The following is a 27,743-nucleotide window of genomic DNA, read 5'->3' on the forward strand; positions in this document are numbered from 1 at the left end:
CCTGATGTACAGCGCGCGGAACAAAAAGATGAAAACGAGGTCAGATCAGAGGTCTGGGGAAAGGGGATCGGCGCAGTTAAGAAGAAAAACCAGCGTCCACGACTCCACGAGAGGAAGCACAAGGACGAGGTCGTACTGTGCAGGATAGTTACAAGGTACACGGCACAACGCCGCCGCAAAGATAGTTTAAGTACCTAGCGTATTCAGCACACCCACCTTGGCACATAGGGCGGTATGTATCGCTGGGCCGTATATGTAAGACCGGGTGTACTCCGTATGTCATTTGTATTCTGTACAGTAACTCGGGGCAGATCTCAACTGGGTTAATCGAAAGAAAGAGAGTATCAGATGGAGTGGAGCTCTGCTGTGTAGTAAGCGGGAAGATACGAAAAATTGGAAAATTATTCATAGCCATCCACACATTGTCATGGTGGCAGGAAGTATGTCCTCAGTCATTACGGAGTGCTAGTACTCTGTAGAGGAGTTAGGATGGGAGCCGGAGCACTCCTCTCCTCCAATCTACGGGAGCAGGAGAAGAATAATGGAGTTCTCCTGCACTCCTCAATGGCAGATGGGAGAGGAAGATTGCGTGTTGTTGACCTGGCCGAAGTCAAAAATATGGGATCAAGGAGCATCCAGGTACCAGCCAGTATAGCCAATATACAACACAACCCACACGAGCCAAATTCTTGAGCCGGTGGAGGAACTGAAGTTGTTCCCAAACGAGCTCCGAGCGCGGGTTTCCGCAAGGTTGCTTTCCAAGCTCGGCACTATTTAGCCCTCGTATCGGTATGTAAATAATAACACACTTAAATTACGTGATGTGGTAATTTGAAAAACATTATTTCAACTTCCTGAAAAAAAAAAATAGACCATGTAATTTTACCCTGTACAACTTGATCAGATTTTCTTCTTTCATACTACAGTGAATGCAAGATCTCAATTCAAACGCACGAAAAAAAGAAAAAGAAAAGATTAAAAAAGAAGAAAACCAGCCTCTAAGTTGCTCTTCTTTTCTTTCCTCCCCGGACAATATGCAGGTTTTCTTCTTCTTCTTGTTCTCCAAATAACGCCGCTTCCTGAAATGCCCATAACAGTGGTCATTTTGGGTGGGAGTGGGGAGAAATATAAGTTTGCGGGATTGACCAAGGGCTGCCTGTCGTGGTTGGGCTAGCGCCACCGACGCGGATTTCTTTTGGGGAAAGCTGCAGATCCTTACTTTGGTGGCTGAGAATTCAACGGCTCCACTGCACAGGACGGATCGAGGAGGGGTGGGTGGGGTTCGTTGGCGGCGCCCCCATTCTGTCCGGGCCCTGGGATGCTTGCTTGGGGGAGCCACTGGTGAGGGATGAGGAGGAGGATGATGATGCTGATGATGATGCTGATGACAGGGATGCGCGGACGCTGCGTGAAGCTCGAATGCATTCCTTACCTTCTGCTCAGTCCCTCAGATTCGGAACGATCTTGGATGTTGCAAGTTTGCTGCCTTTTTACGTCTTGTGCCAGGATTTCTTGCTTGCAGCCCTGCTAGCAACATCGAGTTGCTGCTATGTAAGCAACTTACCACAACACTGAACTGAGTGGTGAGCACTGGGGAGCACGCAGTTGAACAGCAAAAATTCAGGGGTATTTTCAAGTCACCCAATTTAGAAATGCTTATCCCAGCTTCCTTGCCCGTTGATTGCCGTGTTGCCTTGAATAGGTAAATGTGGAATTTTCGCTCGCTAACTACCCCTGTACTGGAGGAACAGCATGCCTTGTTGAATACAAACAGCCGGCTGAGCAGCTCAGAGGGAAAGAGGGCTGTAAACCAACAATTCCCTTGATACTCTCCGTCCCATTAGGTTGGGGTTGAAACAACCATGGACGTCACCATACCCCATCTCAAGACAATGCCATCCCAGTCTATCCGTGCATCTCGCATAGACCATATGCCTGACGGTTGTTACTTCGACGGGGATGCAGGAAACGGGTGGTAAGGCGCAGCATAGGAAAATTTCGTAGTTGTTCCTTTCCAAGCCAGTGCAATGGCGACTGTGATGACATCTGACCTCCTGGCAACAGACGGGTAACACAGCCAAAGCGACCTACCTGGTGGTGAGCTTGACAGGTGTCGCCCGTCTCACCGTCTTCCAGGATTCCGATGGCCACGCATCAGCTCTGTTGCACGTTCGAGCTCCTGGATTTGAGGATGCTCCTGTATTCTGTATGCCCCATTGTTCCCACTTAGCGATTGATGCCAGGGATTGAGCAAAGATGACATTCTTTCTTTCCTATCTGTTGATTTGGTTGTTTGATCTTTCTGGCTGATGTGGACCAAGTTGATATTTACCTATAGCTTTTCTTTTCTTGCTACTCTCTCGATTCCTTCAGCGATTCCTTGTCTCCATTTTCTATATACTAGAGTCCTTAATCAGCAAAAGCCACACCCCAAACAGGTAAGATCCCCCGGTACTATTCAACCCTGCCAAAATAATCTACGAAGGGGCGAAACTTTGTTTCAGAAAAGATAATCCGAGAACTACTAGGCGGCTTAAAATATTCACGACAATTGCCCCCAGACGAACGACAGGGTTCAAAGGAATGGCGTCCCATTGACAGCAATCGGGTGCTAGGGGGGCTGACGCCCCGATCTAAGATTCTCCAAGGTCCCCTCAGCAGCCCATCCACGAACGAAGTTTGCCCCTTTTCAAGCTCCTCTGTCTGATGTTTATTTTTATTTTTTTTTTGCAATTCTGACAACACAGTCTTGGCAGAAAACAAGGGGGGTTCCCAAAATAGTCAAAATGCTCAAGTCGATGATGTACCTCTGCCCAACAGGTGCCCCGCCACCACCTGCATCCAAGGGGGAAGAAACACGAGATGAGATGCGATGCCATCTGCTCCTAAAACATTAAAAAACAAAATAAATTAAGATTAACCCAGGGAGGCGTTCTGGAGGGGGAAGCAGAGGACAAGATAAGTGGGCGGAAAACACCAACCAGAGGAAATGGAATTGTTCACTCCTTCTACTGGAGACGCAGAGTGGGAAGGTAAGTTGAACAAAGAAAAGGCCCATACAAGATCTTTTTTGTTTTTCTTTTCCCATTTTTTGGGGCCCATTCTTGCTTCGTCACATCGCATCGTTTGTTCAGTCCAGAGTACGAAGGACAGGTAAGTCAATAATAAACATGCCCAGGCGTGGACCGAACAGACTGTATGTGTATGCCTCCTATCTCACTGGAGGTGAACATGCAAAGAGCAGGAACAATTGTTTCTGACCTTTTGACACGAACTCCTTGTTACGGTTCCTTTTTTTTTCTTTTCGATAGCTTCCACAACATTTCGATGACATTATGGACATCAGCGACGAAAACGCGATTCCAAATGCCCATTCCCCACCCAAGAGAGTTCCACCTCAGATTCCATCATTTTTCGGGCATCCCAAAGTGGAAAAAGGTCACAAAAAGGATTGGAGCAAAAAAAAGAAACGCAACGAACGAACACAGCACATGACTGGACAAGAATGCAAAAAAATAAGAGAAAAAAAAAAAGGCCGCGTAAGCTCAGCAGGGGTGTGTGCATAATCGCGGGAAAACAAGCACTTCTTGGTTTGCTGCTTAGTGGATGCGATGGTTGGGCGTTGGCTATGAGGGCTTCTTGTGCTTGGTCGTCCAGTGTTCTTCCCAGCGCTGCCCAGCCGCTAAGGGCCTCAAAAGCTGCTGCTGGGTGGGGGCCAGGGCAGAATTTCACCCTTCCCAAATCCCCGTTGAGATCGTTTCCTCTCTCTGGTTACTGCGAAGAACGAGTCAGCAGCCATCCCCGGTTCCAGAGAAGGATTCTTTGCTGTTGCTATTGCTGTTGTTTGGGAGGATTGGTAAGCTCCGTTCCGGGCTTACCTCTCTCCCTCCCGCATGTCAGTTAACTCCGTATGGAGCTTTTTCATGAGAAAACCCAGGTGGTTCAATAAGTACGGAGTAGGGACAATAGGATCAAAAAGGCAGAAAAGAGAAAAGAAAATTATTCTCCACTTCTTCACGGAGAGCTTTCTTTGCTCTGCAACCCAGCGTACTGGATAACGCTGACTGGAGTTTTCTTGTAGTCAACTACTTGTAAATGCACATGTACTTTACGTCATGTTTATTTTGGTATCCATCCATGTACGCAGCATGTACTCCGTACCGATGTACCGATGGAGGTGAAGTGGGCAAGTTTAAAAGAAGGTTACAGGGGTAATCCCAGAAAGCTTAGCTTTTTTTTTTGGAACAGCCCATCTCTTGCCAACATGATTGATTTGTGCTGTACTTCCGTACATCGTACTATGGATGTATGATTGGGAATCCTTTTTGCAAAAGAAAAGAATCCGCGATTATTACCGACTACACATACTTATAAAAATTGACAGTGTATTATTTCAAGATTCGAAAGAAAAGCCGTCCCTTCTTCGTTCAGTCGACCACTGATATTTATGTTTCATACTTTTTGGATTCAACCACCACCTCACTGGCGTTTCCTCTGGCAAAATTTGATTTTCTCCCTCCCACGGTGTTGGGTTCCAGCTCGGCACCAAGGCGAAGTTTAAACAGTAGTAGTACCTTGTGTGGGTTTTTCCTTGACCTGAGGAGGATCAAATTAGTGGAAATCTCTCTTATTTCCACCTTTTTGTTTTGTTTTTGTTTTTGTTTTTTTTTTTTTTTTTTTTTTTTTTTCATTATTGATAGTGATGCATTCCAAATTCCATGCCCATTTTTCACTGAAATGATTTTTGTGATAGCCCAACAAAAGAAGAGAGAAAAAAAATTGAGAAGTGAAGGGGGGAGAGAAGAAACGAACCCTGATGCGATTAACTTTCCGTCAAACTTGAACCATCGATGCATGCCGGTACCATCAACCGCCCCAACCCTGATAATATGTGCCCAAAGCCCCCCGGTAACTCCTTGGAGTTCGTCCCATCCCATCCTCTGTCGCTATCAAAACATGAGACGGCCCACGGAAATCCGCTTGCATCTTAGCGCTCCAGCCACTTTTAGTTTGGCCCCTTCTCCTGCAACACTGCGCACTGAATGCTGGACAACGAGAAGTTACCGGTTTGCCCCCGCCAAGGCGCCGAGCTTCACGTACTCCGACCTGAACGTGCCATTTTCCATTTCAGTCAAAAAAGGGGGCAATGTTGCCTCTCGTCCTGGGTCGGTGGGCGCTACCACTTGTTGCGGAGCGCTCAAGGCTCTTCTGTTCTGTGTTCATGAATTGGATGCATGGGACAGAGTAAAGTAACCTCTCCTGTGCATGCTTCACCGCCGAGTTTTTTTGCTGTTTTATTTTCCCTTTAACCCTTCATAAGTTTTTGCAAGTCTTGAGATAGCCGTCCCTGGACGTTGAATTGGGGTTGTTGGATGGATAGATGGATGGCGGGTCGTAGCATGCAGTCAACGATTCTTTGTTCAGGAGAGAGAAGAATTGCGTCTCTTCACGGGTCCGTCATCTGTACGCGACAATTATGGTTTCTTTTATGCAGCGCGAGACAGGCTGCATGCTAGCATCCATCGCGTTCAACCTCCATCTACCTTACCTCTCCATCAGCATTTTCACCTGGCCCTCTCTCCGCGGGCTGGTTTTTTTTTTTTTCTTTTTTTTTTTCTGTATGCACACAAGAAAGTTTAATCGGCCATTCCCATCGCCGCCTTCTCACTCACTCTCTCTCATAACTGGTTGCTGAATTCACGCCACGATCTCCAAATCAATCGTGCATTTTTCTTTTTTTCCTGTAAGGATTCAAGCAAGATTCGCGGCGCATGCAGTTGCACATCCATACATTCCTACATGCATAGCTCGAACCTAAAAGTGTTTTAGCTTCATGTCCACCATTCATTCTCTCTTATCACTTTTCTGTTCTACTCTCTCTCTCTCTCTTTTTTTTTGGTTAATTTTTGCCCCTCGCATGCGCAGTGCGCACCCAGGATCGAAGCAAATAAATCCAACATTCCTCCGTTTTGCAATAGTAAGTTACCATACCGAGGGCGCAAATCCTGAGGTTCGCTGAAGTTTAACAAAACTAAAACCCACGCACACCAAAGATCCCTGGCTTGTTCGTTGGAATCAGCACGCAGGGGGAGGAAGGAAAACAGGGACCAGTTTCATGTTCTTCCGCTGCAAGGTTCTGCTTTCCCTGGCCGAGACATCGGTGTCACAGGAGCTACAGGGGAAACATTGAATGCCTGTCTGTTTCTGTTTTCTGTTGCTGTTGACTTTTGGTGGCTTGGTCCATGGCCGGAGCAAACAAAAGTCCCCACCACATGATTTATTCAGGGGTTGGTGAGTGATGAACTGCCTAGGGCGTAACTATTGATAGTTTGCTTGATGGTAATAACTCCCCAAGCATTTCTTTTCGTCCCTGGCTACTGTTCCATGAGAGGGGGTCACGGTTAGCTCAGCTTCTCTTTTTTAAAATTTTTTTTTTTTTTTCAAAGCTGGCGTGGTAAAGCTCACCTTGTGGCTTTTCTTTGTCACTTCAGGTTTGCCCGGTAGGGAAAGAAAGTAAACATCAGCATCGGTGGAGTCTAGTGATTGACAATGGTAGCATAGCTGAAGGGATGAACAGTAAACAAATTACACAATGCTGTTGATATGTGGAAATATTTTCCTGCAGGTACTTAAATTGTAGTAGGTTATTCTTTCTTCACTATGGAACAAACAAACAAGCCTTGCGAAGACGTGCGCGCAACCGCTGACATCGACTATTCTGTTTGACACCTGCTTTGGATGCCACAAGCCCTCACAGACTTCGACAAAAAAGCTTCTCCCAAATTCCCCAGCTTTGATTCCCGGGGAGGCGGAATATGGCGTCATTGGGCTGCTGCAATAATGCAATTCATTAAGATGGGCTTCACTTATCCAAGAAGTGGCTGCGAGACCCCCGCGAACCTTATCCGGTGGGCAACTTTTAAGTAGGAAACACACAACGGGGATGAAGACAATCTCTGTTTCAAATATCTATCAAAATATCAAGTTGGCCGCCCTTCGGTACATACATTAACATGATCTGTTATCGATCAAAAAAGTAAAGAAGGCGGAAAAAGAAAAAGAAAAAGAAAAAGAGAGAATCAACCATCAAAAAGCACGGCACATCATCCACAGCCAAGCGCCAGGCGATCTGCCGCCGGGCGCTTCGTTCACTAAAGACAGCTTAGCTGCTGGGCTCCAGTCTCAAGGCTGGCAGGTGTGTTTTAGCCCAAAACGCCGCCTTTTCACGTTGCCAATATGCAATCTGAAACAGACAATCTGTCCCCAACCACGTTTTTCTGTCTAATCAATTCTTGTACTATGATACTACCGTTTAACCGTTCTATTTAAGCCTGCGCGGATCAGCGGACGATCAAACCGCAGATTGCTTCGGCAGGTCTCAGGAGTCAGGAACAAGCGTGAGTGTGAGCGTGCGCGTGCGCGTGCTTTTACTAATTCGAACTATGGACCCGCTTTCTATGTAAGTCAGTCTTCGTCGCTGGGTTGCAGACATCGGAGGAAAACGTTCCTGATAGTGTTCAATCCGATGAGGATGGGCCGTTTGAATAAAATGGCCAACTAGATGGTAATTACTTATTTTATATGGGATTAACTAGATCAGCGAGAAGAGAACAAACAAACGGCAAGCATCGAACACTGGGGGCTTCGATAGGGCTGAATAATGAATGACAAGCGATCAACCTTCCTGATTTCAACTTTCCGGGCCAGAGACCCAGCTCCATGACAAATGGAACCCGATGGGGCATGCAATGATGACTACGGCGGAAACATAACCACTGCGCACTGCGTACTGCGTACACCATCCGGAAAAGAGCCAGAAGTTGCATTGGACGTTTCTTGTTTGTCGATCTGCTGTATCTCGGTTCGAACCTCGAGAGTATCAACAGTACCGGTTGGTCAAAACGCCCGCTGCCCAGCAAATGCCCAGCCAGCCCACCCCGCTGATTACGTTGCCCTCCTCTCCCAAGCCGGCGAACATCCCGGTTTAGAGGCTTGGCTAGTGAGGCAGATAAACCAGATCCACGCTGGCTGCCATCGAAAATTGGGGCAAATGGGGGCCATGCTCCACCAGCTGCCACTTGGGCAATGGGCAGTGGGCACAGGGCTATTCAGTGGAAGCTACCCCCTCGCTGAGATCAGAGCTAAGACCGCTGAACAAGCTCGGTTAGCCCAGCACAGAGTGTCGGGTGGAGATCGGCTTTTTTTAAAAAATCTTTATCCCTCCAAGCTTCCTCCGTCGATATTGGGTTATCGACGGCCAGTGCAGTAGCACGTGCGATTGCCAAAATGAAAAAAAAAAAAAAAGCGAAAGAGACGAAGACAGTCAATTTTTTGTGCGATTATTGTGAATGAAATGGAAACCAAATTTTGCTTGATAAAATCATAAACAGAGTAGCAGCCCCAGCGGCAGCTGAACAGGGGCTCAATAATCAGACGAGGTCGTATCCGATGGACGAAGAAAAATAAACTGCTACGACCGCGGCACTTTTTCTTTGGAGGAAACCCGAAAAGGAGGAAGCGGCATTCTCGTGCTCCACCCGACGAGCGCACTAGCGACTTTTGTCAGCAGGACACCAAATCAGGGGTCTCGCTGATCGCTCCGGCCTTCCCCCTTATGCCCCGGCCTGCAACATTCTGAAACGCGCTGTCGCCCTTCGAAGTCCGCCGCCCCCTGGGCCGCCTGCCCCCCATGCATCATCGGCGCCGCCGCTGACCTCCCATGATCGGCCACCGCGGGTGCTGTGCGTGCTCTCAACCTCTGTGGGTTTCGTCACGGCGGAGGGAGGGATGAGAAGTCACCATACATAGCACTTTGGAGGCCCCTTTTTTCTCTGCCTTCTCCCTTTTGCTGACTTTCCTTGGGAGCAAGGTGAGACTGGGATTGTGAGCTGAAAGGTCTTTCTTTTTGGTCTTCCCTCCCTCTTCTTCAGAGATTTTTTTTTCTTTTTTTGCGTGAGCATGCTCGCTCTGACCAATCAAACAGGACCTATATTCATCAATAGTGCCACCTTGCTTTTTTTTTCTTTTGCAGAAAGCCCAGCGCCGAAAAAAAAAGAAAAAGAAAGAAAGAAAGGAAGGAAGAAAAAGAAAAGAACAAAAGAAAAGAGAGATACTAACTACATCCATATCTTCCTCCGCAACTATGAGTCGATGAACTATGAATGGGATTTTGAATATTTTTCCAACGTCTTCTACTCCCGTAACAATAAATTACTATCTATTGTTTTTGCTTTTTTTTTTTTTTTTGCTTCGTTTTTTGCAAATCCGATCAAAAATTAAATACGATACACACAGACAGCGTTTCGTCAGTGACGGATTGCACCTCTTGACACGGTTCAAGAATTTCCTCTGCCATCGTCCACTCCCTTCACGATCCAAACAGCGTTTGTCCGGTGCTTGTTAAGCAGGGCGTATCCTGCCGTAATCAGTCATATTTGTATGGAGTACATGTACAGTACCTTCGTCGGTTCCCATTGCATGATGGAACGACTCGGAGACAGGCCGGAGGACAATGCATGCATGGTCTCTCTCGTCTGCCTCCCCGCATGCTTCTATCGCAACCTTTGTATTTTTTCTTTTTTTTTAATGATCCCATCACTCCCTCTGTGTGAGGAAGAGGAAAAAAGGAATCTAAACCTCGAATAACACGCAGCAGAAAACGAAATGGTATAGAATGAAAGATAAAAATGTACTGTGCTTCCGTCCCATGTATGTACATGTACATGTACATGTACATACAAAAGTGTAGATGGAACCCATGGGCCAAGGACCGTTTTTACTTTGGCTACGATTGCTCCCTCACTTATTCTTAGTTGCATACGATAGTATTCCGTAGTTGCGGAGTGGGATGGGGTTAAGTTATTGAATTGAATTTTGCGCTTTAAAAAGGAAAAAAAAGGTATGTATTTAGTTGAACCACATGAGGCTAAAATGATACAGTATTCTTTTTTGCCCGCATTGGCCCCCTATGATGTCAGAGCTGCTAACCCCCAAGTCGCCATCGTCAAAAAGCCCGCAGCGCATCTTCCACCCTTATTCCTCTCCCGTACAACGTCCATGTCCTATATGGCAGTAGTATCTATGAAGCGCAGGGAATGAGCTCTTCCACCAAATTCGGGCGGGACGATCAGGAGACCGTTTTATACTGGTTTTGGTCGCGTGCTAAAAGTTCATAACTGGCAGGGCAACGTCCGTCGTTGGGAAGTTCAAACTGCGTTGTGGCTAGGAGCTAAAAAAGCATACCCATCTCGAGTTTATTTATTTTCTTGGTAAGATTAGAGAGCTTTTCGTCTTCTGCTCCACTGGTTTTTAGAGTTCCAGTAGTGGGGTTACGCTCATTATTGAGTCCGTGGTTGTGGTTGCGGTTTCGGGGCTAACTTCATGCTTTTTTTTTTTTCCAATATGCAGTCTGTCTGTCTCATGTAACATGGAGTTGGTGAGAATGAATGGTTGGAGACGTAAAGTTGGATCAATGGCTCAGCGCGATGTTTTTGAGCCAACGATATGGTCAAAAAGGAGTGGGGCCCAGGTTGAGGGGGTATGTTTGGGACGGAGTTACATGTAAATAAAATGCAAAGTGCTAGTTAGCTACACAGTTGCTATCCGGTTGATGTTATTTACCACTGCTGCACTCCTCGCAAAGTTCGAGCTGAGTTGATGCAGTTTTGTCGAAGGGAGGATGACACCTTGAGAGTTGCAGGTCAATAAGTATAACTAATCTATACAGTAGATATCGCGCGGCCGGAAGAGGGCTTTACTTCGCGCACAAGATTTTATCACTTGCCCGAGGCAGAAATTACCTAGATAGTTACCAGTGCTAATAACCAATAATAATAGCCTGGAGATTTACCATGAAATCAATGAATGCTCAATTGTTTCTGAGATGGGCTTTTTTGAACTGACTGTCTTGGCCTGAATTCATACTCTGTGTTTTGCATGTGCATACATATATATCTTCGTATATTACTTATCAGATTATACAGGATGGGGATACATATTTCTAATCTCTGATCGTAGAAAATCCCCGCGAGGAAAGCGATTAGATAGGGCTTTTCCTAGATCGTTGAACACCAGTCGATGAGCTTCTAATATTACCTGCCTGGCTTTGTGGATGGATGGATCTACGCTCAGTTTTAAACCTAGTAGGCATCTTCAACATTTCAGAATTATCGATACCAGGGGTCACTTTTGAGAAAAATTAACAGCGAAATGAGATATACAATAGCACAATCAATGGCAATCAAACCCTTTCGATAGAAGTATACAGGAACCGTTAAATGTACAGGAAAAGGCAGGTCAAGAATTGCAACATTAGAACGCCGAACGCACATCGCAAAAAAAAAAAAAAAAGGAAGGAAAGAGAGGGAACTGCAGAAGAAAAAATACTAGTAGGTGAATAACATGTTAGAAATTAATTTTAAAGTCAAAACTATCATCAATCACAGAACAATCGCCAACTCGTGCCTCGCCAAACCCTCGTCCTCGAGTGTGGGATAATAAGGTACCATCGCATCAGCCCCTTGAACGTAGGCGTCATTATATAGCCTCCAATATGGCTGCCGCACTTTCCTTGCGGGATGGAACAAGCCTGCCCAAACATAGTTCATCACAATGCCCGTGCCAACGGCCATGCGGATGGCCTCAATAGCTTCGATTATCCGATCAATAACGTGAGGGCTTGTCTCAAAGAGGTTAGGATACAGCAGATTGAGGAGATGGAGCATTGCGTCTTCACATCCAAGGCCAACAACACCAAGAGCAATATGTTTCACCACGCTGGCTGCTGTTTGTCGATGCACTTGGTCACGATCTATTAATGCGTCTTCAAGCAGTGGAGTGACAGCGTAAACGTAATCTTTTGCCATTTCGCCGATATATTCAAAAAGGAAGGACATAGCTTTGAGTACGCCATTCTGGACATTCAGCTCTGGCACTCGATACTCGTTCATAAGGGCAGGAAGAACCGTGAAAGGCGCACAAGTTTCGGCGACGATACCAATGGCAACAGCGGTACAAACGCGGGATTGGCGTTCTTGCACTCGAAGGTTGTTGAGCAGGGTAGCGAGGACATCTTGCGGGCCAATAGCTTTTGCAATGAAACCAAATGTGTTATTAGCTGCACGGCGTATGCCCTTCTTGTGAGCTTTCAGCATGTCGAGTAACTCGAAGCAGATTCGCATCCATTCTCGGGCATTAACGGATTCAGGGCCTCGATCTGCTATTCGACCAACCAAATCAATAGTGTTCTCTTGTACTTTTTCGTGTCGATTTCGCAGTATCGGGGTGAGACGGGGTAATAGGTCTCGGATAGGCGGCTGCATTTGATTGATACCAACAACAGTAACAATAGACCGCAGAGCCCCGAGAATAGAACCGAGAACTTCAGGATACTCTTCGCCCAGATATTCGTAAAGGACGATACCGAGTTTACCCATGAGGGCGTCCTCACCACACTGTTTCATGACCAGTGCAATGCGGGATATAAGGTCGGCTGCCTGCTGACGAACTGTTGCGGATTTGTTATTCAAACGCCAGAGAATTGTACTGACAATCTGGGGAAGATACGGCTTGCAACGAGTGCCAAGAGCATTGACAACAGTGCCAAACCCGTTCAAGATCACGATATCTTCGATGCTTTGTTCCTGGAAAGCGAACAGGACGCCATCAATAAGCCTTTCCTCGAGCCTTTCGCCAATATCTGCCGCACCGAGGGAGGCAATCACTTTCTCGACAGTTTCCACCGTCATTTTTCGATATGCCTCGCTTTCATCCTTTAAGTTGTTGACAATCTTTTCTACAATCTCGCTGACACCAACTTTTTGGCCTAAATCAACTGTAGTCTCGACGACTTGTCGGTAGTTTCTTTTATCGAGCGCCATGCGCCTTACCCAGAAGCATTTGAAGAAATCTGTGAGCACGTGTTCCTTTAAATAAGCTGCTGTGACACCATCTGTTCCCGCACACTGAGATACAACTTTCAAAACAACCTTCTTCATCTCTTCATCAGGTGAAGAGAACTCGCGGAGAAGAATTTCCATTATCTGGCTCGTGAAGTAGTTCGCACCCTCCTCATCCATAAGAGGAATAATATATCCGACAGCCTTGAGGAAACCCGCAAGTCCCTTGCCACGCTGTTTTCTTGCTCCTGTCCAAAGAGGCCCAAGGATATCTTGAAAACTTTCGATACCATACGGGTTCGCAGCTTCGGCAAGAGCAGCAATCGCCAAGCTAGTTACGGTGCGAACCTTGGCTTGTTCATCACTGAGGTTGTCCCCAATGCAGTCCACCAAGCCTTGCAAATGTGGCAAGACTGCACATCCCATTAGAATTGGAATTTGCTGAACAATCTTGACACCTGTATGTCTTGCTTGCCATGATTTTTTACTGCGACAAACAGCCCTTAGAAATGGAAGGAGGGCAGGTATACCAAGGGCCGATGCAACAACAGCAAAGGCTCTTGCAGTGGTGTTTCGTACGTATTCATCGACATGGTCAATATCAGGGCGCATGGTACTGATCATGTGGGCGAGGCCGGCAGCTTTACTAAGGTTAGAAATAATCTCTCGACCTTCCACACGAGCGTAGTAATCCTGATCAATAAGGAGAGGTTCAATAACAACAAGGATTTTGTGAACGTAAGGTCGAACAAGGTCGTCAAGTTTGTAAAGTACCCGGTCGATTACTTTAACGAGCAAATGCCGTTCCTGATCTTCCAATGATTTCTCCATGAGCAATGGAAGGATCTGGTTGAAAAGAGGTCCTGCACCAAATTGACGGGCATTATCTGTAAGTTGTCGAAGAGCGGTCTTCCTCATTGGAGGGGTCCCATTTTTGACTTTCAAAAGCAGTCTCATGATTTTTCGTTCTTTTAGTTCGTCGACAGACATGGTGTTCTCATCTGCTCCATCGACGAGTTTCCCGAAATATTGCATATCCTCTGATTTAAAAAATTGGAGATCTCCAACACCAGGAATATCCGTCGGCAGCTGCTTCCCCATCATCCGAGCATTCTCAGGCTCTTGCATCACAAAACCCCCAAACCCACTGGCACTTGGCATTGGTGCTGGCGTACTCATTAGCTTTCGAGCGGGAGTCCGAATAGGTGCGTACCCAGGGGGAGGTTCAAGAATCTTATAGCCTTCCGATGGAAGCATGAGGTCCAATTCTTCGTCAGACAAAGGTGCATTTCGACTCGAAATATCAGTTCCAAAAGTCAATGGAGCAACAGGAGCGGCTGCCTGAGATGGATGTATCGGAGTCGCCAGGCCCTCATTTCCTACTGGTGTGGCAGATACAAGAGATGGTGCTTGATCCCATCTTGATCGGCGTTTCGGAGCTTCTTCGGGTGCACTAGGAACGGGCGTTTGGTCCCATCTAGATTTTTTCGGTTTCGCTTCTGCTTGCTTATCGCCTTCTGGAGCAGGTGGCGTTTCGGAGGCCACATCCCATCTTTGTTTCCTTTTCCTTCCCGACGCTACTGAAACAGCTGAACCTGCTTCTGCGTTTTCTTTGTCAGCCTCGTTTAACTTCAAAGTCGCTTCGTGTTCAATAGATCCATTTTTCTGGCCTTGGCTATGTTGCTCGGCAATCAGTTTTTTTACTCGTTCTTCCTCCTTTTCTAGCTCTCGAAGAGCCATGACATCACGATAGGTTTGGCCTTCGGCTTCTATATTCGCCTGGGAATTTGAAGCAAACGGGTCGGCACGTGTCGGAGTAAGAGGGCCACGGTTAAAACGCCGCTTCTGGTAGTCAGTCTCGCGCTCCGAGATCCTGGCGGATTTCTCACGCCCAAGGAGGATATCTTCTTCCTCGACTCCTTTGCCAGCCGCAAACTCGTTCATTTGTTCTTTTGTTGCCGTATACTGCCCTGTCAGTCGGACACCCTCATCCGCCATATCCTCGTCTTCGTCGTCGACGGGGATGGAAGTGTTATATTCCGCATACTTGTCGGTTCCATTGCGATCGTAAAGCGTTGTATCGAAGGATTCAGTCAGGGAAGCCTTGGTCGAAACGTCAGCTCGTTGAGAGGATGGGTCGAAAGTTTTAGAACCTTTTTTGCTCGAGGCTGAAGCGTTCCGCTCAGCCTGAAGACGCCTTATAGTCTCAAAGTCGGCTATACATAAGGGAGTTAGCTCTGGTGTGAAAAGATTGGATTGAGCGCCAGTCATTGCTTACCATCAGACATGATTGTGGCTGTAGGGCTGGCTAAACTCAGCTACAACAGGCGTTGGAGTGTATCATGGATAAAGTAGAGTAGGGTCCACTGAAATTGGACATATGTCGATGGTAGCGGTTATTTTTCTTCGTTAGGTCGGTGATGATGCCTATGGAGAAGATGATGTTGCGGCAGAAGAGGTTGAAATTTGGCTTGCTTGGGTAAGCAGCACCACTCAGCTTTCAGAAAGTAGAATTTGCGTTTTACTACAAAGAGAATAGTCGTGGCGGTGTATATCACCTGACCCGCAGCGCAAGAACATTGCACAATATGTGTGTGGTTCACTTTTCACAACAACCTGACTAAACCTCTCCGAGTCTCATACCCGCGTTTTCAATACTACACCTGACAACAATTGTTAGTACAAAAATGGTTGCGTATCATTGACAGGAAAGAAACTGCATTTCAAGTACTCCAAACCTCTTATGGTGGCTTCGTTGAGGTTTATTATTACTAATTATATGCTGACAGAAATGGTATGCATTTCTGGACATTTTGAGAAGACAAGATATCTGGGAGCATTCAGTATCCAGTGCTGACCTTCATGGTTCAAGGATGCAAGAGGCTCACACTAACTAACGTGAGCACGAAATTACCTCTCTCAGCTTGAAATAGCTCAATAATACCGACATAGGGGAATCCTTAACATGGATTTCGCGTAGATGAACCAGCCAAAAGACTCGATGCACTGAGGATTGGCCAAAGTGGAAAAGAGCTGCTTCGTTCACGGATTTTTGATGTGTAAAATATTACAATATTAATATTAGTAGTTGTTTATTTTGGTTTTCTCATCTCGACATAAGCATAATATACCTGATACATTCATATCGGACGCAATATCAGTGATAGATAAAAGCTCGCCAGCAGAGCACAAAAAATGCAGATTCAAAATCATACAAAACATGCTAAATTCAAATATTCATCAGGAGTAATGGTATCACAAAAATACAATAAATGCAACGCTTGCCAACCTATGTGAAACCCGAGGATATGCGAAAAATCGATGATTGCAAAACGCTCACATATACATAGACAAAATAAATGCACCCAAAATAGAACGTGACCAGCCGTAAGAATGGGAAGAAATGTTAGAAGGAGTTAAATGTACAGAACATCAAAACGAGATGGGCCGCGAGGCCGCTGAGGATATCTTCGTCATGTCTGGCATTAGGGATTGGTTGCCCCGTCTCATTTTTTAGTGTTATAGACCAAAACGGGGAAATCGATCGGTACAATCGTTCATAATTCGTAATCGTATTTTAAATCGTAAAAGTAGAATAGAGATAAGAGGATTCGATATCGATATCTCGTCAAGGCTGTTGGCGTTAGGATGATTGATAATAAAAGTATTCCGCTCAAAAGAAGTAACGGGTTTTAGTAGTTTCACCCCAAAGGAACACCAAGGAAGTCTCGGTAAATCTACCTCCCCTCACTAGGTGTTGTTGGGTTCCTTGCTCTTTCTTTTTAAACACTGGCCGTCCTTCGAGGTTCGCTTGGTTTCTGTGCATAAGCAATGAGCAACCGAAATCCTGTCGCGCGTCTTTGGCATTCCCGAAGTACTCTTCTGTCTGCCCAGATGCTGTAATCCGGATTTCCATCAGGTAGTATTGCAGCTTCATAGCAGCGGGTATACCACCAACGAGCAACTTTGGCTACCATTTTTGCAATGGATTCATCATTCGATTCCGAAGGGGTCGAATTCGAAAGGAGATCGCCAAGAGAAACACTGGGGTCGTCTGATGGAGGCCGCTTTTGTTTACTACCCCCTTGATTGGTGGGTGTAGGATTCGAGGAGTACGGGTGCAACGGTGTGACAGATTGATTAGAACTAGATGTATTAGATGAGCTCCAAAGAGTGCCTGCAACTGGCACACCAACTATGCATCTATTCAAATTCTCAAACCCTCGCTTTCCAAGCAATTTTTGGATATTGTCGCTTGCGGGTTTGAGGCTTGTGCTTGGATCCGCAGCAAATATGCGCTCCTTTAGCATACGAACAGCTTTTCGTGTTCGGTTACCCATATTCACCATATCCAGGTCCATGACGTTCAATTCTAAATATGCGCCCGGTCGTAAGACACGCTTGCATTCTGAAATCGTAGCCCGTAATCCACTCTCTGAGCAGGCAGCCGGGAATCGAATAACTGCTGCCGTAAAGAACCCTTTTGGAAACGGAAATGGATTCCCTATATTCGCGTGATGGATAGTTCTGTGATTGGAGGGTGGCCGCCAGGCTGCGGGATTACTGGAAATTGTGGAGGGCCCTGAGAATCCAAGACTATACACGGTTGCGGTAGAATAAGTTAATGCACAGTAAAATGACCAATCGTCGTTTCCTAAGCCGTCGATAACAAGAACTCGACCCTGGTGTTGGCCTTGAAGATGGTTGTGTGCAGGGCTGAAAAGTACTCGTCCAAACGACAACCAGCGGCTGGTCATGAGGGAGCTAGACCGGAGGTTGATTTGCTCGACTGCACCGTTGCGATCTCGCTCTGCTTTATCAAAAAGTATTGTGTTTCTGCGCCGATCCGCTTCACTGTTCTTAGGTGTAGGAAGTGAAACTTCTCTAATCGTATCCGATTCCAAATCTGGTCGTTGGGCGGATAGTGTACCACCTTGATTTAGCAGCTCTGCGGTATTCGAATTGCTGAAGCCGCCAGAGCGGTTGATGGAAGACATTGAAGGAGATTCGGACATTGACAAATGTAGAGCGGAAATTATCATAGATCTGCGTAGACGTACTGAACTACTGCTTGATCTTGCGGAGGACATTGACCGATGTGGGGCCAGATCTTCGGAAGATATGGGAACAGAACGGACATCATTATTTATTCGGCCTTGCTCCCTTTGTAGAGCCCTGCTGGCACGGGTGGCCATTTTAAAACGTTGTTGGGAAAAGTCTGACCTTATTTCTTTAGGCACCGCGCTAGGCGACAAAACCGTATCGATGAAGTCATCATATTCGTTCCAGATCTCGTCTTCGTTAAGTTTTGAACCAGGTTGTGGTGCAACAGCAGTTACGGCAGTTAGGCTCCTGCAGCCTTCTGAACTACTAGAGCCAGAAGCTATAGATTTCCTGCGCGGGAAAGCCAAAAATTCGTGATTCCTTTGGGCGTATGACCGATTATTGCCTGGAATGTTATGGGTGGAAGGGTCCGAAATTGCACATTCTGAATAAAACTCATGGCTAGGGAGAGCTTCAGTTTGAGATCCCACGGGAGGGCGACCTGGATTACAAAATTGTACAGGTTGGGAATTGGCAGTGGATGTTAAGGAAGGCATATCGGCCCTGCTAAAGGGCCGAGAAAATGAAGGGATAGGCTGGTTTCTCTCCGTGTCTCGGCTAGAGACTACGAGAGGAATTCTTCCTACAGATGCAAGTCGGTTAGGTCGTCGCTGTTCTCGAACATCCGCTTTGGGCCGAGAATCGCTTGCTTCATTGTCGTCGAAGATGTTTTTATTGAAAAATACCTTTGGTGACGAAGGAAGTTTTGCGAAGTCATGTCCTCCCAAAAGCGGGGGTGATGGCAGCAGAACGGAGTGACCATGCTCTCGTTTCAATCCAAGCCCAAGGGGCACTTCTTCAGTATCGTCAAGCTCTTCCTTAGTGGGTGATTCCTCGATCCCCTGGAAAATATCTCTGAGTGACTCCGAATCTATAAACTCGTTTTCGAGGAGTGCGTAGTGAGCTACCTGCCTGGACGCAGGGAGTTTAGATATGGAAACTGGCACTTCGACAGAAGGGCTCGGTTCAGGAAGGGAACGTTTTCGCGAGTTTTGGTGACTCCGTTGAAAAAAATTCCACTTTGATTTCTTCTCCGGCTTCTTGTAATCTTTCGGATCATGAACGTGACCATTCATAGTAATAGATACGCTAGATTGGGAAAAGGATGTTTGGCTAGTGTTGCCACTGTCAATCGATGAACGTGATTTGGGAAGCTCAGTATTGGCAGATAGTGGAACTGTAATTTTTTCCTTCGACTCAAAGACCTGTGACCTGCGAAAAGATCGACGGTTGGCTAGGCTCTGGTTTTCTTCATCTCGATGGATTCTGTGGAGTAAAGAATCAAAAGTTTCGGTTGGCTGGGAGGAACATCCCGTCCCTAGAATCAGTGATTCTGAAGAATCCTCGGTGGCTTTCGAATATTGTGGACCAGGATAGGAATTTGAAATTGACGTGACACTCGCGCCACTCGCGCTTTCCGCACTCTTGGTTCGACTGAGCTCTGCTCCATTGACCCCGCGTCCACTAATGATGACTGGCTCCAGGCGATCTAACAGGAAGTCATCCAAATCCGATTCTGTTTGACTAGCAAAACTGCCCTTCCTAGATGGAGGAGTTGCACTTGTGGATCTTGCTCTTCCATTAGCGCTACTTATGCTGGATCTGCGGCCCCGCTGGGCGTACCTCTGATAACCTTCGTGGCCGGTTCCTGCAGCAGGGCCACGTCGGCTTGGTTTATCTTTCCATCCCGAACCAACTATATCCGTATCCGATTTTCCTTTTCTTGAAAATATCCCAAACCGCCGTGTCCCGCTAATTTCCAAACGCTCTTTAGTTTCCTTCGGGTCTTTTTTTAAAGCTGTATTTGCACGAGGCAGCGAGTCCTTCGTAACCGTAGCAATTTTGGAACTCTGGTTACCAGCGGGATAGGGAAAAGCATATCGATTATGAATCCGGTCCGAGCCTTTAGACTGGAACGATTCCGTCGAAGAATTGATAGTAATATTCCTATGAAACTTGTCATGAGCAGAGTCGCTGGATGCTTGACGTTTATGTCCCGAGTGCTTTAGGGATGCCATATTACTCTGAATCACGGGGGATGGTTTTAGTTCTAGGTCACTTGTACCCTCACGGCTGGGCCGAGGTGGTCGAAAGGTTGAGGCTGGAGCTGGTAGCCGAGAAACATTTTCAACTTTGCGTTGATCTGGCTCGATACTCTGCTTCTCTTTCCGGATCTCCGAGTTTTTATTTGACATCTGAGTGGAATCGTCCTCCTTCGTCTTTGGAGGTTTGAATTTAGTGGCCGTTTTTCGAGGTGGAGGGCCGCGAGGAGGTTGGGAGGTTTTCTTTTTGTCACCGTGTTGCCGTTCGTCTTTTTCAGTTTTGATTGCCGTTATAGGAGGATGTGTCTGAGCTTTGCGCGGTGTTCTTGGGTATGGGGGAGTTCCATCTTTGGTGGAAATGAGAGGAATGGTGGAAGGAACAGGGGCAGTAGATTGTCTAGGAAGCGGGCTTCTCGAGAGAGCGGGACTTGGTTGCCTTAGACGTGATCCTATCTTTGTTGGATGAATGATCCCAGGTGAATACGAAGACATGGAGGTTGGAGTGGACGTTCTGCTACTCCATGGCCCAGGAGATTCAGAATATCTGGTGGAAGGGCTGCTAGTGGATGTGAAATTAGGAGTCGGAGGAGGAAGCGCCGTTGCGTTTACCGCATTTACTAGTCCGGCCAGTTCCTTTGGGATATCCTTGGGGATGCGAGGAATTTGACTTTCGCCGGCCCTGGAGCGCTGTTGAGCATTTGGCTGTAGAAGCTGGATTTGGTCCCGAGTCTGACTCTTCAGATCCTTGTGGGGCCTGTCCGTTGAAATGGGCTCTGAGCTGAATAGGCTTTCACTCTCCCCCATCTTTGACAAGGAGGTATTGGAACCTAAAAAGCCAAGCTTTGACGTATCCGATGCTGCCCTAGTACGCTCCGCGTATTGCTCTATTGACGGAGCTTTTCTTCGTAGAACGTTACGGGATCGCCCTTCTGCCGAAGATGCTTTCCCACACGAATCAGTGGTTGGATGGCCTGGCTTCAATTGAGGCTGGGCAGGGGGGGGCATCTTTCCCATCGGCGGAATTAAGCTAGGTGCCAAGATGGAACCAACTGTCGAAGGCTGCGGAATTCCCAAGGATTGTCCGTTTTCTTTTGACGGAATTTTAGTATTCCGGGGAGTTGGAATCCTTCCTCGAAACGAACTCTCGCTTTCCGAGGTTAACGAACCTCGTCTAGTTCTAGAAGGTAAAAAAGCTCTTTGTACCCCAGATCTAGTTGTCGTTAAACTAGATTGACCCCCATTCGGTATACCCGGGATTCTGGATAGGTGGCCATCTTGAGACAGCTCCGCTGCGTCCTCCTGTCTTAACATCCGCCCACGATCAAATCTATGAGAGGGCATAGTGTGACCTCAGTTCTAATACTCGCCTCAGGTCGGAGCACCAGCTTTCCAAAACTTCACTATGCCTAGAATGCCCCGGAACCATACCGGATGGGGACTTGAGAGCTGTACGGATATGATGTCCGTATCGTATCTGCATCATGGTCAAAAAAAGAGCTTCAATTACCTCCGGAGGTTTGAAAATCCAGCCATGATAGGGTGACTCACAGGCAGAGCTATACTTTTCCATTCCTTTTCGTTTTGCTCTATGGCAAGCAATCATGAGGAAGCACTGATATCTTTCACAGTGGCCTACACCATACGTAGGCGGAGTAATATTTCCTTCACAGAAATAATTGTACAGGAAATGGAATAAACAACGGTTAATGAAGGAAGACGTCAACACCAACGTCAATGTCATAGAAATCTCATGTGTGAGCAAGCCTCTCTTATAATATAGATGTTTTAACAACCATCAGAAATATTAACATCATCGGCGTCAAGACACTTGTACACCAATCCCTCCTATATGCAACTTCGCCACACACGGCGGGTCCGTTAGGGCCTTAATGCAGTGAGCTGTGGCTAATGGACGTGGCAGGGACCAAAGGGAATTGGTAAGGCAAACGACTAGAGGACGGCCACGTCAATGCGTGCCATCATTATGCAGAATGGGTTCTTAGATCGACGATTAGGGCTAAAATTGGTGATAAAAGTATGAGAATCGTGAAATTTTCACCTGGAGGTAGACAGGGGCGAAAAAAAGAGGATTAATGGAAAAAGAAGAGCATTGAAGTGCCGCCGACTTCTCTTTAAGGTCCAAGGAGGGGCCATTGTGTCCTGGCTCCTTGGTTACGGAGTGGACAGGGATGCAGAGAGTCGGGCGCCTGTGAGGTTCAGTAATGGGACAGGGCCTTTTGTGACTGGGGAAGACTATAGCCGAAATCCATCAATGAGGTAAAGGGAGAGTTTCGGAGAACGTTGCGGTACGGACGGCTGCTGGGGGTTTACCGCTAAAAACCAGACTTTTCTCAAGGGCCGGGCTTATTGGCGGTGGCGAGTCACGGGGCGTCGCTCCTCCAAACGACCTCTAGTTCTGTGCGAAGTCGATGGTTGAGTGAGGAGTATCTGCAGATGGCAAGGAAGCTGGACTTCGGGAATCCAGCTCTCTGATATGCTCCCGTTGGTGCCGCAGTGGATACAGTGGGTATGTTGGGGAACGTTAGGGGATTTGTGGCCTACGAACAAGAACACAGCACGGATCCCTTCTGTTGATCTAGTCAAATGCGACATATTGTCCTCCTTCGAATAATTTGAATAAGGAGTAGATTCAATCACGCTGCAAGAAGCAATAAACCCATTCCAGGCCCTAGAATTGTAGAGAATCTATATCAGCCAGTCATTTTCCAGATACTGCATCGCAACAATCGAAGACATCGGCTGTGCTGCTCAAAAAAGGTATCAAGCGACTCAGGGCTGCCGGATCATGTGGGTTACCAGCGGGAAAACGTCCATCATAAAGTCCATCGCAATATACAGATTGCCGGAATTTCGTGACTCCGCTTGCATCTCTCAGCCAGTCTCAACGCCTATGTTTTTTTTGCGCTCCGAGGGTTAGCCATTCATTCTCGACTTATAAAGTCACGGGTCGAAAGTATGGGTGCTGCTACAAGGGTTCAATGCCGCTTCATAGGTTGACTCGATTTGCTCGTTGTTTGTCACCTCGCTATGCCGCGCCCCAGACTAAAGTAAGTTACTTGCATGATCAAGTAATCCTTTAATATAGGCTGCCTATCAGGTTTCAAAACAGGACAGGAGTCGTTGTGAGATCTCCTTGACTACCAGACGTGCCGTGCCGTAAACAACCCGTCTTCCAACTGGGCGATCAGCTAATTGTTCTTGAAGCTTCAGCATGCCAATCATATTCACGGAAATCCAAAACCCTTTCAATTATTACTCAAATCATGCTGCCTCAAATTCCATCTGCTTCCATCAAGTCGTATCGATATACCCCTCATAATCGCTATAGATAGGAAAATAGACCAGATTCTTTGATCTGTCACCAAACCACTCCCTCACTGGGGTTTATACACATATCATCAACAATATCTGCTTGATAGTTTGTGGTAATGCGATGATTTGCGAATTTTGCGGGACAGCCTCCCTGCGAAGAGTCGAATCTTTGTCCAAGGTCTTTACTGCGTAGAGCCCTTCGTTCTGTCAGAGCCAATTGTGTCCTGGACAAGCCAAACGGCGCCGTGATTCGCAGACAGGGTTATCAAGCCTAAGATTTAGCGTAGCGGGGCATGCGAATGCGACTCTGGCGAGGCGCTACCACAGTGATTCAGGGCTCGTTTCTCTTTTCCTTTAGGCCATTGTGGAAAGCGATACCCATCCGAAATCGCTTCAACCCAGATAACCATGATAGGTAACGGATATTTTCGGCTAAGCGTTTTGGATTGTTAGTTTCTCACCTCCTTATGCTGACCTTAATGTCGTGCAGCGAAGGGCAGACGATGACTGTAAAGGACAAAAATAACATTGAATATTAGTCCGTGCCAGAAAAACACGTTTCTTGGTGATAGGCACATAGATCACGTTGGCTCAATGTTTTCAAGGAACTTTAACGTGGGGTAAGTTATCCCCAAACGGGAGAGGCAAAAGCCAGGGCAGATAGTTTATCCCGAATTCAAAACTCGGAGAAATTTTCCACTACGAAGTATAAGCCTATCTCACCGCCTGAATCCTTCTTGTATGGATCCATTTTGGTCGTTCTTACAAAACAGTGTGTTACCTACTCATCAAGAGCAAGGAAGGCAATAATGATCTATCCTTGAGGGCATTCCAGCCCGCATAATACCTATCTTCTTTTACCCCATATGAAGCTGAGTCTGCTTAGTGGTTAATCCGGGGTGGTGACAGCATACCATATTTTCTTGATCAGCGCCTCTTGTTACAGGCGAAAACCGCCCTGCTTGCTGCAATCCTGTGACCATTTGAAAGTCTTCTTCATTAGCTCTTCAGATGGCCTAAATAATGCCTTTTCTCTTCGACAATGATGGCGAGAGGCGAGAAGCGAGGAGGAGTTGAAGTTGACCAATGTGCAGGACCCAAGTTTCGTCCCTTGTCCTGCAAGGGCAACCCTGTGGTTATCCTGCAACCTCTATGATCCATCCATATGCAGAGTACATGCATGATTCAGCTGTGTAGGGACATCGTTGCTCCCGTCAAAGCAACTGCGCCAAGTCAAAGCCTGTCCACTCGGCGCTTAGATGCGAAGGCCCACACATATATCTTGAATATAATGGTGAAATTCCACTGGTTGAAAGAATGGGCCTTATGCAATCTAATTACGGTCTTACGAAGTACGCATCGAATTCATGGGGCTGATTTGCATTTTTCTCCTTCACAAGGCTGACTTGATGCTATTATTTTTAGTGGTGTCTCTTAATATAGCCGCTACAATGTTTACTCCACAACAAAGCTCGCATTATGAGGCATGGCCTGATGAGAGATGAAGGAAATACGGTCGCAAGAAGCAGAAGAGCAACTGAATCGGTCATTTTGTGTGTTTGAAGTGATTCTTTTTATTGTGGTTGAATATGTGGAGTCATGTGTCTTCCACCTGGGCTGTGGTCCCTTTCGGAGCATAATGACCAGCTTTCCTTTCATCAGTTTTCTAGAATCTCCTCCTCCGACGAATGGGCATTTGATGAAAGTGCGTAAGAACCCAGTCACTGAGAGTGCCAGGAACAACTGGGATAAAAGTAACGGGGGAAAAAAATTCCATTTGACTAGCAATGCATTATTTAAAGAAAACCGAATAACAGCAGAAATCCGATGCCGGTAAACTCCCAAACCAGACTACAAAGAAATCAACAAATAAAATATTTAAATGACTGAATTTTGACAAGGAAAGGATAATCTGTGAATAATAAAAAAACAGCAGAGCTAAGAAAAGAAAATGGAAACAAGGCAATTTCAGCAGGCTATTACCGAAACTTTAACCAAACCGATTTTTCCTCTTTTCTATGGCAATACGATCTTGTTCGCTCCAGGAACTGCTGTTCCCTCCCTTGCCTTGTCGCGTACCCGATGCTCGGTGTCCTCCTGATTTCCCCGGGCGACCTTTATCCCTTCTGAAGTCGCGACGTTTCCCACCGCGGCTATTTCCGCCCGCGTCATTTCCACGCTCCCGCTTCTTTGTGCGTTCCGGGAGCGCCTCATCCAAACCCTTGACAATTGCTGCATCTTCTGTAACTGTGCCAAACCGCTTCGCCCTTTCAATAGCTTTCTTGGCTTGCTCCAGTGCGGTGGATGAATCTTCCACGATCCCGAACTTCTCTGCCCGAGCTTTCCTTTTAGCGAGCTCAGCTTCCAGGTCGGTAGCTGATAGACCTATGCTATAATCGACTGCTGGTTTCTCTTCTGGTTTCACGTCGGCGCCGTTAATTTGCTCTGATGGGGTAGCCTTATCTCCGGGAGCCGCAGTGCTAGCTGTCCCTGCCTTGCTTTCGCCTCTCACAACTTTGAGATCATGAGTGGTGGAGGGATCGATATCTACCTTCTGGCTGGGTACCGCAGTGGGATTGGGGACCTGTTTTATAGGAGCGGCAGTTGCTGTGCTAGTGCTCAGTTTCGTGGGTACAGCGGGTTCAGCAAGCGGCGCATCATCATCCCAATCGATGACATCTTCAACTGCAGTTGATTTCGCGGGCGCCGCCGCGGCAGCTTTATTGGCGTCAGATTTATCCGCTTCCTGGAGTCGGGCGACTAGGTCGGCCTTTTTCCCAGTGTGTGGTAGTGAGCGGGACTTGAGGATCTCAATAAGTTCCGCGTTTGTCTTTTTGGCGTACTCCACTGCCATTGTGAATAATGTGGAAGGTCAAGGTAAAGGAAGGCGTCTTTGTATGTAGTATGGTAGGCGAAACCCTGATAGTAGCTTCGAAAAATACTCCGAGGTCAAGATTACTCGCCAGGAAAAGGAGGCTTCCGTAGAGAGTTGGGATCGAGGAAATTTTGAGAGGATTCAAGAGGCGTTGAATCGCATGGCGACATACGTGTGTAAACAAAATATGAAGATATGGAAAAATACAGAAAGATGAGAAGAGGTTGATCTGAAACAAATGACCTTCAATAAAATTGTCGCGGTTGACTCTCGAAAATCTCCTGAGTTCTTCGCGTCAAGGTAAGGAGCAGCTAACCTAAAACGGAAGCAGCTGGCATAGACCGTCACGTGATAAACTGCCAAAAGGAAAGCAGATATCGATTGAAACTTCCGAGCTATCTCGCTTTTTCTCGAACAGGAGCTAGCCGACACACAAAGTATCAGAAACGTCGGTGCCCGTTCTTCGATACCTCTCGTCTCACCTGAGTACAACCTTCTACGCCACCTGGCTGCGATGCAGCGAGGAAATCCGTCCAGAATTATAGAACTGCTTTTCTGACTCGGCTCAAGATGACGAGAAGACGACCATGAGATCAAGCGTACACTGAAATACAACTCACATGGCACCGAGCCAACCCCCACTGTTGCCATTAATCAGTCTAGCTATTAGCCCAGGGCGACGTTAACCTTCATGTCAACAATGTGTGAATGGTTCAATATGATATCCTCGCTATTATTCCACGCTGTAAACAACGTATAGCAGTGAAGAGGGCAGGAAATGAGTTTATGATTGCAGCCTTTGAAGACGAAATGAAATATTCGTTGCTTTTTGTGGTTGTCCCTCATTCCTTACTACGCAATACTAATTACTAAAATCCAAAATGTGACATATACAATCTCCCGAAGATTGGCCAATTTTTTGAAGTGTCAAAGAAACGGGGATTTTCCGCTAATGGTACTACAACTGTTTTCTCCTCCAAGGGTCTACACCACCACGAAGTCACATTACCAAAATGGCACCGAGCGAAGGGTTCACCCTCCGTCCTGTCACAGTCCAGGACTGGCCCCTGCTCTTTCACACCACCCTCCCAACTCCCTGACACTTTTGTTCTCGTCCATTCAAACGGTCAATCGATAGCGGGGCGTCCCAGGAAGCTTAAATAGCTGGCAGGGGGGAAGTAAGGATAGAGTTCCATGGCGACACATCCCTCCTTTCTGCACTCCGTTCATGGATATATAAAAAATCGGCAAGGATACCATGGACAAGCACACGAGATTTATGACCCGTGTGATGAACAGGCGTTAGTTTTATTCACTACTAATAAAGATAAGATCTAGATCATCCCCAATTATTCTACAGTGTCTACAATGAGCATTTTGCATTGACTCCATGCTCGTGCATTCATGCCGCTTGGAGGTTGGCTTGTCTTGAACCTATCTGCATTCATCGCGCAGGCAACCCTACTATCACAATATTGCCGGGATCTCTTATTT

The 27,743-nt window shown here is 46.7% G+C and overlaps 6 protein-coding genes across 6 annotated transcripts; 3 read left to right on the top strand and 3 right to left on the bottom strand.

The window, feature by feature from the left end:
• Window positions 1–1,862: 1,862 nt before the first annotated feature.
• HCBG_00555 (uncharacterized protein) lies at window positions 1,863–2,897 on the top strand (the record flags this gene model as incomplete). Its single annotated transcript, XM_045427605.1, has 4 exons — window positions 1,863–1,941; window positions 2,078–2,206; window positions 2,529–2,677; window positions 2,757–2,897. 4 exons carry the CDS (start codon window positions 1,863–1,865, stop codon window positions 2,895–2,897), a joined length of 498 nt encoding a protein of 165 aa, XP_045291580.1.
• A 4,829-nt stretch (window positions 2,898–7,726) lies between these two features.
• On the top strand, window positions 7,727–8,638 carry HCBG_00556 (uncharacterized protein; the record flags this gene model as incomplete). The annotated part of the gene is made up of 2 exons (XM_045427606.1): window positions 7,727–8,163; window positions 8,434–8,638. The coding sequence occupies 2 exons, from the start codon at window positions 7,727–7,729 to the stop codon at window positions 8,636–8,638; spliced, it is 642 nt and encodes a 213-aa protein (XP_045291581.1).
• A 1,332-nt stretch (window positions 8,639–9,970) lies between these two features.
• On the top strand, window positions 9,971–10,807 carry HCBG_00557 (uncharacterized protein; the record flags this gene model as incomplete). Its single annotated transcript, XM_045427607.1, has 3 exons — window positions 9,971–10,074; window positions 10,408–10,537; window positions 10,730–10,807. 3 exons carry the CDS (start codon window positions 9,971–9,973, stop codon window positions 10,805–10,807), a joined length of 312 nt encoding a protein of 103 aa, XP_045291582.1.
• A 631-nt stretch (window positions 10,808–11,438) lies between these two features.
• HCBG_00558 (splicing factor 3B subunit 1) lies at window positions 11,439–15,184 on the bottom strand (the record flags this gene model as incomplete). The annotated part of the gene is made up of 2 exons (XM_045427608.1): window positions 11,439–15,112; window positions 15,175–15,184. 2 exons carry the CDS (start codon window positions 15,182–15,184, stop codon window positions 11,439–11,441), a joined length of 3,684 nt encoding a protein of 1,227 aa, XP_045291583.1.
• Window positions 15,185–16,678: 1,494 nt separating this feature from the next.
• HCBG_00559 (uncharacterized protein) lies at window positions 16,679–21,382 on the bottom strand (the record flags this gene model as incomplete). Its single annotated transcript, XM_045427609.1, has 2 exons — window positions 16,679–21,129; window positions 21,208–21,382. 2 exons carry the CDS (start codon window positions 21,380–21,382, stop codon window positions 16,679–16,681), a joined length of 4,626 nt encoding a protein of 1,541 aa, XP_045291584.1.
• A 3,747-nt stretch (window positions 21,383–25,129) lies between these two features.
• On the bottom strand, window positions 25,130–26,457 carry HCBG_00560 (uncharacterized protein; the record flags this gene model as incomplete). The annotated part of the gene is made up of 1 exon (XM_045427610.1): window positions 25,130–26,457. One exon carries the CDS (start codon window positions 26,226–26,228, stop codon window positions 25,365–25,367), a length of 864 nt encoding a protein of 287 aa, XP_045291585.1.
• Window positions 26,458–27,743: the final 1,286 nt, after the last annotated feature.

The sequence above is a fragment of the Histoplasma capsulatum genome, assembly GCF_000150115.1.
Source record: "Histoplasma capsulatum G186AR genomic scaffold supercont2.1, whole genome shotgun sequence".
NCBI classification, from domain to species: domain Eukaryota; kingdom Fungi; phylum Ascomycota; class Eurotiomycetes; order Onygenales; family Ajellomycetaceae; genus Histoplasma; species Histoplasma capsulatum.